General features: G+C 30.6%; 2 protein-coding genes across 3 annotated transcripts in view; one reads left to right on the forward strand and one right to left on the reverse strand.

Annotated features, from left to right (window-relative positions):
- The window catches only part of LOC139519883 (protein FAM81A-like), a 27,984-nt gene continuing 9,962 nt past the window's right edge, over nt 1-18,022 (reverse strand). Inside the window, exons 2-7 of the mRNA XM_071312178.1 lie at nt 10,071-10,490; nt 9,005-9,253; nt 7,315-7,557; nt 3,120-3,230; nt 838-1,517; nt 1-560 (exon numbers count right to left, since the gene is read on the reverse strand). Coding sequence (XP_071168279.1) covers nt 1,302-1,517; nt 3,120-3,230; nt 7,315-7,557; nt 9,005-9,253; nt 10,071-10,463 — 1,212 coding nt within the window. The 5' untranslated portion in view covers nt 10,464-10,490 and the 3' untranslated portion in view covers nt 1-560; nt 838-1,301. The remainder of the gene's footprint in view (nt 561-837; nt 1,518-3,119; nt 3,231-7,314; nt 7,558-9,004; nt 9,254-10,070; nt 10,491-18,022) is intronic.
- The window catches only part of LOC139519882 (protein FAM81A-like), a 19,866-nt gene continuing 6,936 nt past the window's right edge, over nt 5,093-18,022 (forward strand). Inside the window, exons 1-2 of one of the 2 annotated variants that reach the window (XM_071312177.1) lie at nt 5,093-5,300; nt 17,298-17,756. In XM_071312177.1, the coding sequence (XP_071168278.1) occupies nt 5,298-5,300; nt 17,298-17,756 (462 nt within the window). In that variant the 5' untranslated portion in view covers nt 5,093-5,297. Of the gene's footprint in view, nt 5,301-12,710; nt 12,811-17,297; nt 17,757-18,022 lie in introns of those variants that run through there. The other variant, XM_071312176.1, reaches the window with a different exon arrangement.

An 18,022-nucleotide genomic window follows, 5' to 3' on the forward strand; every position in this document is an offset into this window, starting at 1 on the left:
TATCAATAGTATGCAATTTAACCAAGGATCGAAATATCAATGGGTCATAATTTTTTCAGTTTATTTTGCAACAATCTGCAATTTCAATTTCTTAGTTATATAAATTTCTACATCTGCTGAAATTTATTGACACAAGTTTTGTTATTAATCAAATTTTATTACACTGTCACAATAAATAATCTTTACCCACTAGAGTAATAGTAAAAAAAAAGTCACATATCGAACCTTTTGCACTTATTGTGAAACAAATTGATCATAAGGCATGGGTTATGATTTCGCTGTAAACTATTTTTGTATAGGTTGCGATTTCAAAATTGTACAATATATGAATGGGGGTGTTTTTTTTAAATCCAAGCCACACAACTGTACCTAAAATCTCCTGTTGTGACCCTCTCTTTGATTTGTGTGCTAGCTATGGAAGCCCAATAGATGTTACAATACTAGCACACTCAGTTTAAATCTGAAGACAAACTGGTGTGTGATATACTGATCCAAATGGGTAAGAGCAGAATTTAACAATGTATTAAAGTGAAGTGGTTAATATATATATACAGGAATGACTGTACAATTTTTTCTGTCTATGAAGAAATTACATTAAAAATGTGGTGCACACTGAATAACGCGTGTAGCGGGTTATTTAACAGTGTGCACCACATTTTTTATGTTATTTCGAATAGACAGAAAAAATATTACAGTCATTTCTTATAATTTAATCCTAAATTCCATTTTAAACCGTAGAAAACCATGAAAAAACGTTGATGAAGTCACGGTCACATGACTAAATTATGTCTATGGGCTCATAATAAAATAACGTCAGCCAATCAGAAGACGCGTTACATCCAAAATTAAATTATTTGAAGTTTGAAAATAATTACATTGTAATTTTAAAGTTTACTGTAATGTATAAAGTAAATGTGACCTTGAAATTTAATCAGGTGAAACTCAGCAAAGTAGAATGATAATTAGAATGAAAGGTAGACAATGAGATTCAAATGTCAATATTTGATGATTTATTATGTTAATGGTTGTGTTGAACTATTGTGTTTAACTTTTTACTAAAATATAGGCTTCACAGAAATAAAAAAAAAAGACAGATGAAAAATACTAGATGAGAAGTGGAAATCAATTAGACTAAATTATGACCTAATTTTATTTGTTCTAGAGCATAAAATTTGCTCCTTCAATAGTTTCAAATGAAGTTGGATGAGTCATTTGTAAATATACGAACAAACAGGGACAGGGTTTTGATAGGTTTGTGTAGAGAGTGCTTCAAACAGTGATACTATGATCGTTGATGAGGCTTAAACCAAAACCACCATTTTTCTGATCTGACTTATTTCTTTACGAAGCTGATCCTCAAGTATTTTTCTTTTTCCCTCCATAACTGTTTTCATATTACTTATACTCTCATGCACTGTAGCAAACCCTTCACGAACTTCACGTTTTAATTTTGAAAATTCTTCTTGTTGATTACGTATACTGAAGTCCAATTTAGCCATCAACTTATTTTCAATATCCTGAAATGAAAGAAAAAAGTTATTATTCATGAAATCATATTACCTTTGTATTTATCAAAATTAGGTTTGCCTGATTAACCTAGCTTACTGTAAAATTGAAAATGCAAGCATTTTTTATCAAAAGCTGGGTGAAATGCAAAAGTCTTAGATTTGTCATCTAAACCTCACACTCATGATCATCAGCAGATTCTTGGCAGGGTTGGCCAAAATACTAAAATTCTGCATATCTGGACTTTTCACAGATTCTTGAAAATGTATCTCTTGCTGTTACTGTGTATTACAATGTGATATGAAAATACATGTTTTCATGAAGACAGAAAAGACATTCATAATAGGGAGAGGGGGTTGGGTTGTTTTTGTAAGTATTCAACTACAAAGTTTTCAAAATACAAGATAAGACAATAAGTACTTGAAGATGCTGACCAACCATTTTGACCCTGCATTTGTCTTAACAAATTCTACATATAGCAAACAGCTTTAACTACTACAGTAACCAGTAAGAATTCACAACTATTACACCCTTATAAAAAAAACACTGAGACTATTGTTAGATAATACAAGTATTATAACATCAGTGCACACACTGAAATGTCTCACCTGCTTATACTATTCATGATTTATTTTATTTTGATAGTTCTAAAAATAAAGTTTTATTACCAGTACCACATAAACTTTACATTATCAATGATCCATTAAATAGAGATTAAGGTCATATAAACTTAGCCAGACAGACATGTACATCTAACAATCATTACATATACCAAATATAGTTGACCTATTGCTTGATTATACAAGACACAACCAAACCATGGCATATGCATGAAAAGTTATATTAACCAATGAACCATGAAAATAAGGTCAGTTGATACCTTCCAGACCTTACAAATATTCACTAAATCAAATATATTTGTTGCTAGTATCTCATTCTGTGAAAAAAACTTTACCAGGTAAACTTAAATTAGACATTTTAAGCATGAGAATGAGGTCATGGGACAGAATCGACAGATGGTACCTGCCAGACAGACAGACATGTACAGTTGCAAATCATTTCATACATCAAATATCATTGACCTGTTGCTAAAAGTATTTGAAAAACAGACCAAAACACAAAAACTTGAAGATGTGGTATGATTGCCAATGACACAACTCTCCACATGAGACCAAAATAACTCGGAAATTAACAATTATAGGTAACCATACGACCTTCAACAATGAGCAAAGCCCATATGGCATAGTCAGCTATAAAAGGCCCCGAAATGACAATGTAAAACAATTCAATCGAGAAAACAAACGGCATTAAAAAAAAGAGTTATCAGATTACTCATTAAAAGCAAGAAATTCACATGGCAAAAAAAACCAAAAAATTTCCAGCAGTCGATAAACTATGAAAATAACAATGAACATATGAGTATGACAAGACAGACAGAAACTTTGTGACAAAAGACATCTGTATACAAAGTATGAAGCCTTTGGGTCTTATAAACATCTGAAATGTAAAGCTTTACAAATAATAAATGTTGCTGTAGTGGGACTGAAATCCTTATGTCTCACATTCTGTGACTTTTGTTGAATGCCAGACAAGAATGAGTTTTTTTTACTCACATGTTGTAATTCACTAATTCTTGCTCTTTCTTCCATGATAGCTTCTTCAACTTTCTGTAGTCTAGCATCTGTAACATAGTGATTCTCATCCATTTTTCTCTCCAATTTTTCCTACAAAAACAAATACACAAATAAGGTCAATAAAAATACAAAGGATCCAAGATATCTGATAATAACATTTACAATAATCTTTTGTGTTGACATATATTTGTGCCTGTGGTAAGAGAAAATGGACTAATATAAAATATGTTTTCACTGTCAAAAATGATATAACAATATAACAGTTTTAAATTTTAACACTTTGGCCAACATGTTCTCAATGACTCATTTCAAATATGATTTTTGAATTGCCAAAAAAAAAAAACTATACAAAAATTCATATTTTCTTATAAAAGTTAGATCAGTACAAATTTTAATCTGTTTTTGTAATTTTATACTTTTTCGATAACCATTTGTATATACGTTATAGATTAAAAGACTCATATTAGTTAGAACAGCTAACATTATATCTTTAACCCTAAATAAAATTGGAGTTGCATGCTAAAATGCAACTTTATTTTTCAATGTTAATCACTAAATAAAATACAAAAATTAATGAAAAAAAAATCAAAATCTTAAGACAAAAATCCTCCCTACTTTGTCACCAAAAAAATGATAACATAAACTCAATGGCAAAATGAAATACTTCATAAAGTTCATTCTTATCATTAATAAATTTTAAACAGCTAGAAACACTCGACTATCAATTAATTACATATATGTCTTGCAATGCTGATCTTTTTTGTTCTACATATTCTACCTCTCAATTAAAAGTTTCAATAGGATGGCAAAACTCCAAACTAGTCAAAAATCTTTGTTTAAGGAGTCAAATGATAATGTAAATGGCAATAGGAAGAAAGTAATCTTAACACATTCTGACCTTTTTTCACTCTTTTTAAGTTTTTATTATCTTCTATGGTTTTCAAGATATAACATATTTAATACATTTTATCCTTAAGTGCCATTTCTAGCCATAAAGATAATGTAAAATTAAATAAATGAAAAACACAAGCTGTATGTATACTTAATAGTAGATATCCTAGTATCATTTATCCTGAGTGGAATTGAAACTGGTTCAGTAGTTCAAGGAGGTACCCAACACTTTGGCGAAAATAGATTTGGCTCATTTAATTTTCATAAAGTTTAGACAAATATTTACTGTAAATTCAGAAATTATTGCAAGTTGGTTATTATTGCGAAAAATGTGACAGAGTTGTAAATGCAATAATTTAAACTCGCATTTTGAAATATTTTTTATGAATTAAAATAGGATTTTTTTCAAAATCGTAAATAGAAATCGCATTCAAGTCTAAAATGACAAAATCGCAATAATAAATGCACACAATAAGTTCTGAATTTACAGTACTGACAAACACTAGTTTTGATCGTTAAAAAGCTTGATTTCTCCTTACTAATAATAGTATGTGATTTAAACGCTCAGCTGATTTTTAAGAGTTAACTCCCATAGGTATTCTGTAACCTCTTAAAACGAAAAAATTAATTAAAAACAACATATGCCAAGTGACAACAATAGCTCTTATGGCCCAAACAAACTGATTGACAAGGGTAACACTTAATGCTCCTGACAGGGGTATAAAAGAAATTTTAGGTAAATTGACATTATTTTTTAAAGAAAAGTTTGTAGACGAGGTAATTTAATTTAGGCTAATGATTAATTTTTTTTGCAATAAATATGTGCATCCTAAAATTATTTACATTGACACTTCTTTCTAATGAAAATTCACTTCGTTTTATCTTAAAAAATAAAAAGTTCAGCATAACTTAAATGAAATTGTGCACTATGCTACAAATTAGCTAAAACATGAAGTCATTACATATTTCAATTACCTATATCAAAATGGTGACATTAAAAAAAAAATACAACATTGAAAAAGGAATATAAGAAAATAATATAAAACAGGTTTTTTTTTCAGGATAAATATAAAAGACAAAATGCACACCTATATATACTATTAAAAGTCACAACATGTAAAAGATGAGATCATACCTGAGATGGACACACACATAAAAGTTACCTGGCCATGCTGATTATGTGTGCTAACTGGAAAGGTGGGCATCAAGGTGGGCTACATGCATGTAAAAATTACAACTCAATAGTAAGGATGGTTAAATGTGTTGATGGTGAGTACATTTATAAGAGACAGGAGTGACAGTGATATCCACAAAAAAATATATTTTGAAGCCAACTTTTAAAATGACATTCAAATATTGTACATTTGTTACCGGTAATAAATACCACTACATTGACACCAACACTTAAGAAAACCGCATCATAAGATCAGTGTCTTCAGGACAAGTATACAAAATTAGAACCCCTGAAGTAAATTTTACTATTAAATACAGCTACATTGAAACCAACACTTAAGTAAACTGCATCTTTTATTGTCGACATGTTTTCGCCGATCAGAGCGGCTTCTCCAGGACTAAGTATACAAAATCAGAGCTGAAGTACCAAAAAATGGTATCTTACATATGACATCTTTTGTTGACGTTGCTATAGGATTCTCTATATCATTATGTGATGTTGAAGAGAAAATCAATCAAACATAGTATAATGAAAATGAAGTTACTAAATTTAGAGTTAATCTAAAATTGTTCTAATTGTCTTTATATCAATAATCATCTTGAACTATTCTGATGGTAAGTATATAATTCTAATATGACGTGCTTCTTTTGCTTTGTAAATAATCCCATGGCAAAATTTCCTTAAAATTACCAATTCAGGGGCAGTAACCCAACAACAGGTTGTCCAATTTATCTGAAAATTCCAGAGCAGATAGATCTTGACCTGATAAACAATTTTACCTCATGTCAGATTTGCTCTAAATGCTTTGGCTTCAGAGATATAAGCCAAAATCTACATTTTAACCCTATTTTTAGCCATGGTGGCCATCTTGGTTGGTTGGCCGAGTCACCGGACACATTTTTTAATACTAGATACCCCAATGATGATTGTGGCCCTTTGAACAAGATGAGCTAAAAAAGGGAGGTTCATGGAAAAGCTTTCACAAATGCTGTACACTTTTATACATCGGACATAGATATTACCTTAATTGTCCTAATCAGAATTGAAATAATTGATGCAAGCAATACTTAATTGTAGTTTTAACATGGGTAGGCATTATATTCACGTTATTTTAGCCCTCACTATTGCTCGGGCAAAAATAATCACGAATATAATGCCTACCCATGTTAAAACTACAATAAAGTATAGCTTGCATCAATTATTTCTTAAATAAAACGTGTTTTTAAAAAACGTGTTTTTAAAAAACGTGTTTTTAAATAAAAATAATGTGTAACATGAATGTAAGCACAAAATCAGTGTACAGTTTGTATTAAGTTTCTTCCTAATTTGGACAACACTTTTAGGGCACATCCCTACCACTTGGACTGGCTTCCCTTTGGCCTGAGGTACTTACTTAGTGTTGTCAATATAGGGGTATTTGATTTATTCATCTCACAACCCTGCATACCATATATGGTATCAACTTAAGGGAACTCTACCAGCACAAAACATAGGATGTGTTTGTTCAGTAGCTCTTTCATCATGTTATTATAAAATAATGTTTAAATTTGTCTGACTGGCAAAGAACTCAAAAGATCAACTCATATTAACCATACATTTGATACAGCTGTTTTTGCATCTTGGAATGAGGACTGGCCATACGGACCAGCTATTTAGCTATATCTTGTCATACAAAATTGTTACCATGACAATGTATATTAAGAGCTCATATATATATACCCTGTGAACAAAAACAAAGTTCAAATGGTTATTGATTTTGATATCAGGACTTCCAGTGTAATATATTGATGAACAAATGACAGGAAAGAATATTCCAGCAGCATTCTATTAAATCAGATTACTCTATTGCTAAAAAAAAAAAACAAGATTTCAAAATCACTACTAATACTCAATATAATATAATATTCCCATCATCTTGTTGATGATTACTTATGGTCCTCTGATATTCAAGGAGTATGTTTTGTACCAACCCGTATGGCATTCCATTTGTTTAATCTATTCGCCAATATGGGCCTTTATTAATTTTGTTTTACCTGCTAAAATGCACAATCTTAGATTAGCACCAAATTAAAACTTTTTTACAGGCAGACCTTTGATCTAATATCTTACAATTAATGTGTCTTTAGCTGCTGACATTTTCTCAATGTGTCCAAACAGTCGAGATTCCAATTTTTCTCTCTCTCCTTCCTGGTGGGCTTGAAACTGGTTTATCATATTCTTCATATCATCTGTTACACTTCGTGTCTTACTGTCTAATATGGACATCTGCTGACCAGTGTCCCCCTCCAGATGCTGTAACTTCATCTTCTGCTCACTTGTGTTACGATCTAGCAAGTTGTTTACTTGTACAATCTATAATATTCAATCACTTAAATACAGATGCACTTCAATAAGCAGGATTAAATAACAAAATGGTTCATATCAAGAAATTACACTTAATATAAAGCATTTAAACATGGTCTATCAATAATAGCATTTGAGATATTCATAGTGTTGTTGCTTATAATAAATTTTAACAAGTGAAACTGCGAGCTACTGCTCACTGATGATACCCCCGCCGCAAGTGGATAATATTAATAGTGTAAAAATATGCAAGTGTTCGGTAAACAGGAAGTTGTCGAGTGATGAATCTGAAAACGCATCACACAGTAAAGCTGACTTATATAAATCCTGAAACCAAATTTCAGAAATTCTTGTATTGTAGTTCCTGAGAAAAATGTGACGAAAATTTTCAACTTGGCTATCATGTGTAAAATCATACAAGTGTTCGGTAAACAGGAAGTTGTCGAGTGATGAATCTTAAAACGCATCACACGGTAAAGCTGACTTATATAAATCCTGAAACCAAATTTCAGAAATCCTTGTATTGTAGTTCCTGAGAAAAATGTGAAGAAAATTTTCAATTTGGCTATCATGTGTAAAATCATACAAGTGTTCGGTAAACAGGAAGTTGTCAAGTGATGAATCTGAAAATGCATCACACGGTATGGCTGACATATATAAATGTTGATACCAAATTACAGAAAGGGTGGATGTGTAGTTCCTGAGAAAAATGTGACGAAAGTTTTGTGGGATGGACTGACTGACGGACGGACTGATGGACGGACTGATGGACGGTAATACGGACTGATGGACGGACTGACTGACAGACAGAGGTAAAACAGTATACCCCCCCTTTTTTAAAGCGGGGGTATAATAATTTAAGTCTTGAACTTCTTTCTATTACAGTACAGAATTTTCTCAATACTCATTGAATGTTTTTTTGCTAGGTTTAAAAGGTTTTAAGTAGGAGGGAGTCTTCATGAACTTGATGTAAAGTTGAAGAATTTTCTCATTACTGATAACATTACTGTAATTTCAAATGCAGAACTAAAAACCTCATGAATTGCAACAACACAGTACCAGTAAATAAAATACACCAAGAGTCAATTATAGCAATTTACCAAAAGTCATTAGTTCTTAATTGCAAACTCATTTCAACAGAAAATGGACAAGAATGTATTCACAGTACACAGATGCCTCACTCACACTTTCATTTTCTGTGTTCAGTGGACCTTGAAATTGGGGTAAAAACTAATTAAAATTAGAAAGATCATATCATAGGGGAAATGTGTACTAAGTTTAAAGTTGATTGGACTTCAAATTCATAAAAAAATTACCTTAACCAAAAACTTAAATCTGAATTGGGACAGATGGATAGACTGATGAACGAACAAACAGATGCACAGATAAAAAACCCATAAAGCCCATAATTGGGGTATGAAAAACTTAAAAGTTAAATTATGAAATAATGTGTAACCTTTGATTCTAAGTTATGTATTCTATCCAATAATCTGTTTTGATTGTCCTGTTGTGTGCCACCTATTTGCTTTAAAGAATCTGTGCAGTTGCGTAGTTCTGAGGAAAGTTTAGCAATTGATGTGTCACATCTGACAATCCTTCCACGTAAATCTGTTAAAGATGCCACATGATGAACTTCAAGGTTCTTTACTGCAGAGTTTGTGCCTACTGCTGCATTATCTCTTACTCTTAACTGATCATCAAGTGACTGAAAAGAAAAGCTATATTTTAGAATCATTTCATTATTCAAAACTTCATTTAAGGAATGACTGTAATATTTTTTCTGTCTATGAAGAAATAACATAAAAAATTTGTTGCACACTGAATAACGCGCATAGCGGGTTATTTAACAGTGTGCATCACATTTTTTATGTTATTTTGAATAACATAAACCCACAACATATATCCCAACCTTCTATTTATTGTGGTACAATATCAGAACAATTGAAATAATTGAAATACTTACCGGTATACACAACTTTTTGTACTGACACTAGATAAATGCTTGTTTTGGGCCCTTTTTGGCCCCAAATTCCTAAACCTAAGGGACCATAACCCCCAAAATCAATCCCAAGCTCCCTTTTGTAGTTATAAACATTGTGTTAAAATTTTCATGATTTTTATTTACTTATACTAAAGTTATTATATGGAAATCATCCTTCTTTGGAGGACGCTGACAATGACGACGCCGAAGACGACGTGATACCAATATACGACAGCAAATTTTTTTGCGGTCATATAAAAATAGCTTATATGCAAAATTTCATCAAAATTTCATCATGGGATCAAAACTGTATTGTATGCCCTTTTAAATCAATATTTTTTAGTTAAAACTGTAATATACTGAGGGAAAAAAAATTGATGGATATTCTTCATGACTAACATGACTAAAGAGTTTAGGAATGCAAAGAGGAAATCGGCATCTTGCTTCATAAATCTACTATGCATTATAAATCAGAAATAAACCACAGCATTCATAGTCTTAAACTCTTAATACAAAAACTATATTCAAATGTAAAACTTACTGCTATATCATTGTTTAGTTTATTAACTATAGCAGTAATTGTACGTATATGTTCTTGCAACATAGATCTTGCATGTTTCTCATCTTGCCAAGTTCCATGTGTGAAATTCAAACTGTCAATCACATCTTCCTTAATTTTAAAAGCTCTATCCATAACTGTGGCTGTATTTCTCTCTTGTTGACCCAATCTCTCTTCCAAAAGGTCCAACCTTGATGGACCACGACTGTGATAGTCCCCCCGTTGAGTTTGACCACCATTATTCTGTTGAAAAGAAACTATTTGATTTTGCTCCTGGCTTTGGGGACTTCTTCGGTAACGATTATTCCCATATTCTGGTTCCTCTGATGTGTCATATGGTGCTCGTAAAGCTGGTAATGTTCCTCTGTGAGTCATTCTGCTCTGGGCAAATTATATCTTATTCTGAAAAAAAAATTGGATATCATTACGTTTCAAATGATATATTTAATAAAGCAATCAAATATAGTCATCGGGTACAAATCAAAATTTGAAATTCTTTAAAACAAGAGTTACTGAAATGCCTTCAATGGTCAGGTAAACAGGTACATATGTAAAAGTAAGGAGATGTGGTATGATTACCAATGCAACAAATATCCACTGAAGTTCAAAGAAAGTGGAGGTAAGCAATGATAGGTAACTGTACAGCCTTCAACAATGAGAAAAACCCATATCGTATAGTCGGCTATAAAAGGCTCATCAATAAAAACAATTAATGTCATTAATGAAACAACTCAATTGAGAAAATTTCCAGCCAAATGACTAACAAAACATAAAGATAAAGAAATATGACAGACATGAACCAACAACGACCACTGAATTACAGGCTCCTGACTTGGCACAGAAGGAACCAGTGGGGTTATACATGTATGTGAGTGCTCAACCCTCCTGTAACCTGTTCATATGAATTGGCTAACAGTTCAATTTATCATTCATCTATCATCAAATTATCAATGATGTAACCAGGTTTAAATTTGTAGCTCATGAACATGTGCATTTGCATCATGTTTACATTTTTAAATATGTCGTCATTTCATGATTAAAATAGATACTGTGGATTCATGTTTATTCGTTGGATACCAATTTTTGTGGATTTCGTGGGTACAGGTGCATAACAAAATTAAATGATCAACTTATTGCAAATTTTCAATTAGGATTTATGCAGACTTTGGCAAAACCCTGAATCAAATATCCATGAAAATGCAAATTTTCCTCTGTCCACAAAAAAATGGTACCCACAAATATAAATGAATCCACAGCATATAAAAATATTCTACAAAGAATTGATATCTGTCAACTACAGCTTTCTTTATATCATTATCATATAATATTATTTGTCACTTTATTGATAAGGGAAAACTACTACATTTTACCCCCCTTTATTACATATTGTGTTCTCCTTACAAAAAGATTTCTTGTTACTAAGATATTTTGAGAGCTTCAAATGTCCTTGTAAAACATAAAACATTTATACATTTTGTATTACAAAAGACGCACAAAATGTTATGATGAAGAATATAAATATACCAATGATCATATTTTCTCAGGCCTACAGAATTTTATAAATAAGTGTTATTTCTTTTTAATCAATATTTCTATCTATTTACTTGATTACAAAATCTGAAATAAACTTACAATTTCTTTTCTAAACTATTCATAGCCTTTGCATATAAAAATTATGACTTACGGTAAACTTAATTCTTTGAATATAAAATTTAAAAAAAAAGAAACATTAAGATTTCCAATAATAAATTTCAGTGCATTAGAGGTTCGTGATTAGAGGCTGAAATGGGTATTGTCAAGTGTCTGCTTACGCTTTGAATGTTTTAATAAATGCTAACAATTAACAATGTACCAGAATTTTAGTTAAAATTTATATGCTTTGCTTTAAGCATCTGAGGAGATAAAAAAGATTTATTCTGTATAAAAACACATTTGTTGATATCTTTAATAAAATATCTATGAAGAAATTGAAGTTGGTGGTATGTTTTACATAAATCTTTATATATTGAATGACAAAAAAAATATTGAATTTCTCAAAAATACATGAAACCTCAAGTATTTAGTATATATATACAAAGAAAATTAAATCCATTGTTAAAAGGGAAAGTAATTACAATAATTTAATTGCACTCTCAATATACAATTTAAAATTAAACTCCATGTAGCCCCCATCTATAGTATCTTTGATTTCTATGACATTAAACTTTTCTATGGACTTTTGTTAGCTGTAAATAACCATATACAACTGAATATACCATAGTGTATTCAAATGATCATTTCATTATTTGCCTCATTTCAATGCTATTATTGAAAGTCATATACTACCAAACAGTATTTAATACCAACTCCTATTCATCCTGTTCTTTACATCTTTTAATGATTTTCTTCATTAAGGAGATTTGTTTGAAAATTTTATGTTTTTACTATGGATGGACATTTCTAAAATTGATTAATTATAAAAATATGATGAATAAATAATAAAAAAAAAAGGAACTGTAAATCTCAAATCAGTTAGTAAAAAATTTCCCTTTTAGCATGTTTAGTTAATTCCGTAACCCTTGAAGTTCCTCAATTTTTACCAATGAGAAATATTCCTATATTATGGGTACTGCCTTGATCTGCATAATATATGTAGTACAGTACAAAAAAATAGTTTCTAAGGATGTCACTACTTGTACTATAGATAATATGACATATGGAGCTCTCAATGTAAAGTGAAAAAGTAAGTTCTGATTTCTTTTTCATAATCCTATATGAATTTATCTCAATTATATACTTCTTTTCTAGAAAATGTATGTTTATTAGAAAATATTAATTTACATTAATGTCTCTCAAGAGATAAAAAAATAACTTTTCTGACTTTTGTAATTTTCTTTTCCCAAGGAAATGTATATATATATATTTTATTTCTTTGAATAAAAATTCAAGTTTTGATGAATTCTGATCTAGAGCTATAAATATCTATTCCTGTTGGAACAAATATTCTATACCATTTATTCCGTTAGGAATATATACTGTAATATTTATTCCTGTGGAAATTATATTCCAGAATATATTTTCCTTTTGGAACTTATATTATGAAGGAACTTCTATTCCGTGACAGAGTAATACTTATAAAATGAATAAAATGAATAAAATAGAACCACATTTTCTTTATTTACAGAACTACTGCTCATTTAATCATTTAACTTAAATCATTGTCATGGTGTATTACATTGTATTCACTCAATCTTTCCTGAGTCAAAATTTAAAGAATAAAAAAATAACCCCAAATATAAAAGTTTGACCAGGAAGAGGCTAAGATAATAATTTACTAATTTACATCTCTTTCTTCCCTTAACTTTACACGTAGGTATTGTACTACCATATCCATCTGATTCTCAATGAATGGTGCATAGCATAGGGGACATGTTGCAAAGTAAAATTTCTTTCTCAATCCAAAATACTTGTCTTTTTTTCAATGTCAGTTCAATGAAACCACATCTTTTACCCTCTATCCTGATCAGCCCCACTTAATGAAGACTTTTCAAACTGGTTAACTAGGTGCCTCCTTAAACTTGCATTGAGGTGAGAGTTTTGTTGCTCTGTGTTGCGTTAAAGGCCTCACTGTGATGAAAAAAGCAATTCCTTTGCTTTTAGTGTTCGTTTTTTTTTTTGCTGTACATACATGTACTGATTTGGTGTCATGGATGGATACCCCATATCCTTTGTTTTTCTTCTATCAAAACATTAAAATTGTCCTCTTAATACATGACTTATTTGCCAAAATAGATTTTTGGACTGGTGAGTGATCATTCCTAACATTAGGTAAAAATACTAGCAATTTCTTTTAATACTATTCAAAGATTTCTGATCTTCCATTTTTAAACAGATTTTTGTCATCAAGGGTATATTAAATAATACAGGGACAGAACCAGCCATTTTAAAAGGGGGTTCCAAAGATATGTCCCCATTCAAATGTATTGATTGTAAAAAAAAAAGGGGGGGGGGACCAGGACCCCTCGCCCTTGATCCACCACTGTAATATACCTATATATGCACTTGACTTAATATCAAAAATTGTAAAAAAATACTTCTTAAATCCCCAAATCATGCTCACTCTTATGAGAAATAAAGACTTCATCCTGAGCTGACTTGATATTATTTTGATTATAATTGATGCATGAAATAATTCAACCAATATACTTTTGCTTAAGTTTCAGTGATATAAGCCAAAATCTACATTTGACCCCTATATGGTCTTTTCTTATCCATGTTTGCCATGGTGGTTGGCAGACAGGGTCGTTGGATACATTTTTGAACTAGATACCCTGATGATGTTTGAGAATAAATTGGTTAAATTTGTTTCGGTAGTTTAAGAGGAGAAGATTTTTGTAAGATTACAAAATTTTTTAAAATTTGATCAAAATTAACTATAAAGGGCAATAACTCCTTAAGGGGTCAATTGACAATTTTGGTCATGTTGACTTATTTGTAGATCTTATTTTGATGAACATTATTTCTGTTTACAGTTTTATCTCTATCTATAATAATATTCAAGATAAAAACCAAAAACTACAAAATTACATTATAATTACCTATTCAGGGGCAGCAACCCAACAACAGATTGTCTGATTTGTCTAATAATTTCTGGGCAGATAGATCTTGACCTGATAAACAATTTTACACTCATGTCAGATTTGCTCTAAATGCTTTGGTTTCAGAGATATAAGCTAAAATCTGCATTTTACTCCTATGTTCTATTTTTTAGCCATCGCCACCATCTTTGTTGGTTGGCAGGGTCAACGAAACTATATACCCCAATGATGATTGTGGCCAAGTTTGGTTAAATTTGGCCCAAAAGTTCAAGAGAATTAGCCATTTTTGTAAAAGTTAACAGATAACGGCGGAAGCCAAATGTTAAAAAGCTCACTTGGTTTTTTTGGTCAGGTTAGCTAAAATTACTTATTCATCTAATTACTTTAATGAAATCAATGTCATAGAATATATACTATAAAAGATTTAAATTACACCTTTTTCTGATTGTAGATATGATCAGGTATGATTAAAGAAATGTATTCAAATGAAATTATCATAATTCTGAATGCAAATAGCAATTGAAAGGAATGTTTAATTTTTCAATAATATTAAGGGCTTCATTGATTTTTAATTACCAATAATAGAGTATATATTCTATCTTCATTGCATGTCTGAACTTGTCAACAGAGATAACTCAATATAATTCTAAAACCATTCAACTATAACATTGAAAATGAAAATTCTTGGGTGCTTAGAAATGGATTATTTGGATCTGATCTTTTTTCACTCACGATAATTTAAAATATTGATTCTAAAACATTGTCAGAAGGTGAACATTTTGTTCTCCCCTATTTTTTTTTATTCTTGATCTTTATTCCCAATAAAGTCCCTTCTCTATCAGAACATTATTGCTGATTTCAGCAATCATCTTACACAAGTCAGAATATCTTCTTGTTTCAATAACCTTTTGAGATCAGTCAGAATAAAAACACTATCTATTGTAAGACATATTGCAATAATATATGGCTTTGTGACGTTGAATAAATAAATCACATTTTTAATAATAAGTTAAATAACTGCTCACAATAGTCAGCAAAGAGTCTTTAAAATGTATTTTCAAATGACTTCATTAGAATCATGATTACACGATAAATCATGTCAGTAAAGTGGTGTATACACCAATGACATAGCAAAAAATAACACAAAATATTTCTAGCACTATAGTGACATTAAAATTTTGTTTTAGGTTATCAAAACCGTTAAGATTTGCTGCAATGTCTGAACTATTTACATCAGAGTGTTTGGACTAAAACCAAACATTTTAATCTACATACAAAAATCTATGTTACTTAATTATAAATTGTGTTTTCAGGATAATGAGCATAATCTGTCGATCTACATATCTTTTTATGAATTCTTTTAAAAAAAAAAATTCCAAAATGTTGATCTAATTATTTTATTTTAATACAATATCTTCAAAACTTTGCATAGGACAAAATACAATGTTGTAATTTTGTTGTGCTTCATACATGTATGTAGATATGCATATATTTTTATACCCCTGCTTGACAGAGGAGGGATTTAAAAGATTCTTACTGTTCGACCAATCAAAATCCAAATTTTGTGGTTTCTAGCTGTGATAAATATAAAACCCCTTATTGAAATCAAATGATATTTTAACCCTTTCCTCCATGGATTTTTTTTTTTTACATACTTGATTCGCATAGGATTTAGACGTTTCAACTGAGGCACTACACAGGCGTCAAAAGGCGTCATTATGGAGTAAAGGGGGTGGCGTCAAAAGGCGTCATTATTGAGGAAAAGGTTAAGGAGGCTCGCGGGTATAAGATTTTCAAAAATTAAACTTTAATTTTTTAATTCAAATTTTATTTATTACCTTAAGTAGTTGTTACTTTATCATATGGTACAAAAATCATTTCAAAAAATCAATTCGTGTTGGCCCCAGGCAACTTTTAAAATGTCGATATCATTGAAAAACCTCTTAATTATCTCCCTTTGGTGCAAAAATGCCATTTTTTGGCATTAAAATTGATATATCTTTTTTAACACATAGGTGACCTATAATTTTTATTGTTGTTTTCCAATAAGCTGTCCATAAACTAAATAATTGTAAAATTTTAGCGATTTCTGTAATTTAGTTCTTTTTTTATTTCGATATTACTGCTAATTCTCTTATTTGTTCAACAGAAAAAAAGGACATTAACAAAAATATATGCTTCTTTCGAAGGCAGATTGTGAGCGTAAATGAACGGTGACCCCATTTTTTTATTTCATTTTTCTATAAAGCATAAGATGAAGTTCATTTATAGAAAAATATAAAGAAATCCTATATTAAATGAAAAATATGATTTAGACCTGCGAGCCCCCATAACTGAATGTTTCTGACAGTTTATTTTTTTTTTTATTGTTTTTACTTTTTCTGTTCCAGAGTTATGGTAAAAGTATGTTGGAAAAAATCAAAATATTGTGGTTCCCACTTCCCAGATGATAAATAAAGATGTTTTGGAGCATAAAAGACAGATTAAATTAAATTTTGGTCCTTTTTCACTCTAACCCTTTTTATAGAGTGATGGTAATTGATTGTCAGAAAAATTAAAAAAAAATTAGTTTCCAAATCATAAATGGAGAACTATACTAACGTATAATCAGAGTTCTCTATTTCCATTTTAGAAAAAATTATATGACATGGCCAAAACAAATGTTGTCCTACCTAGAATTCGTGGTGCTAGACCACATGAAAGATCTTTCGACTTGGTTGAACAAGAATATAATGCCATACAAGTGGGTCCAGCTCGTAGAATTACAGTAGAGGACAATGATCGCCTAATTGTAAATCAAGGAGATGACAGCGTACATCCACGACTCCATGCTTTGGAAGACAAAGTTACACAAGCCATAATTGCCCAAAATGTTGTTTTGAAAGAACAACAGAAGGTAACTGAAGCTATCAACCATCAACAGCAAATGACACAAGCATTAATTGACAAGGCTTTCCAAAATCGTGAGGAGTTTCTTCATAATCTTAGTGAAATTCAAGGAGAGAGGCTAGAAGATACTACAAGACATTTACTCCAAGACCACATACGTTACATCACATCTATTGTCAAACGTTTGAATCAGGATATTGAGGTAGAGTAGACATGACTATAAGAAATTTGTACTTTGTAGAACATATTTATTTCTGGTTTACGGATATACCTACAAAATTTAATGGAATTGTTTCCCCTCAAATAATAATGAATCATCAGTTATCAAGGGATACAAAGGTAGCTTAATCAAATCTTAACCTACTATGATTGTGATCTCAAGATACTTTTAAAAGAATCTGTTTGTAAACTATTCCTTAATAAAAATGACAGGCAACAACACTTGGGTCTAACGAAGCTTTAAATGTA

Source organism: Mytilus edulis, chromosome 4 (genome assembly GCF_963676685.1).
Source record: "Mytilus edulis chromosome 4, xbMytEdul2.2, whole genome shotgun sequence".
NCBI classification, from domain to species: Eukaryota; Metazoa; Mollusca; class Bivalvia; order Mytilida; family Mytilidae; genus Mytilus; species Mytilus edulis.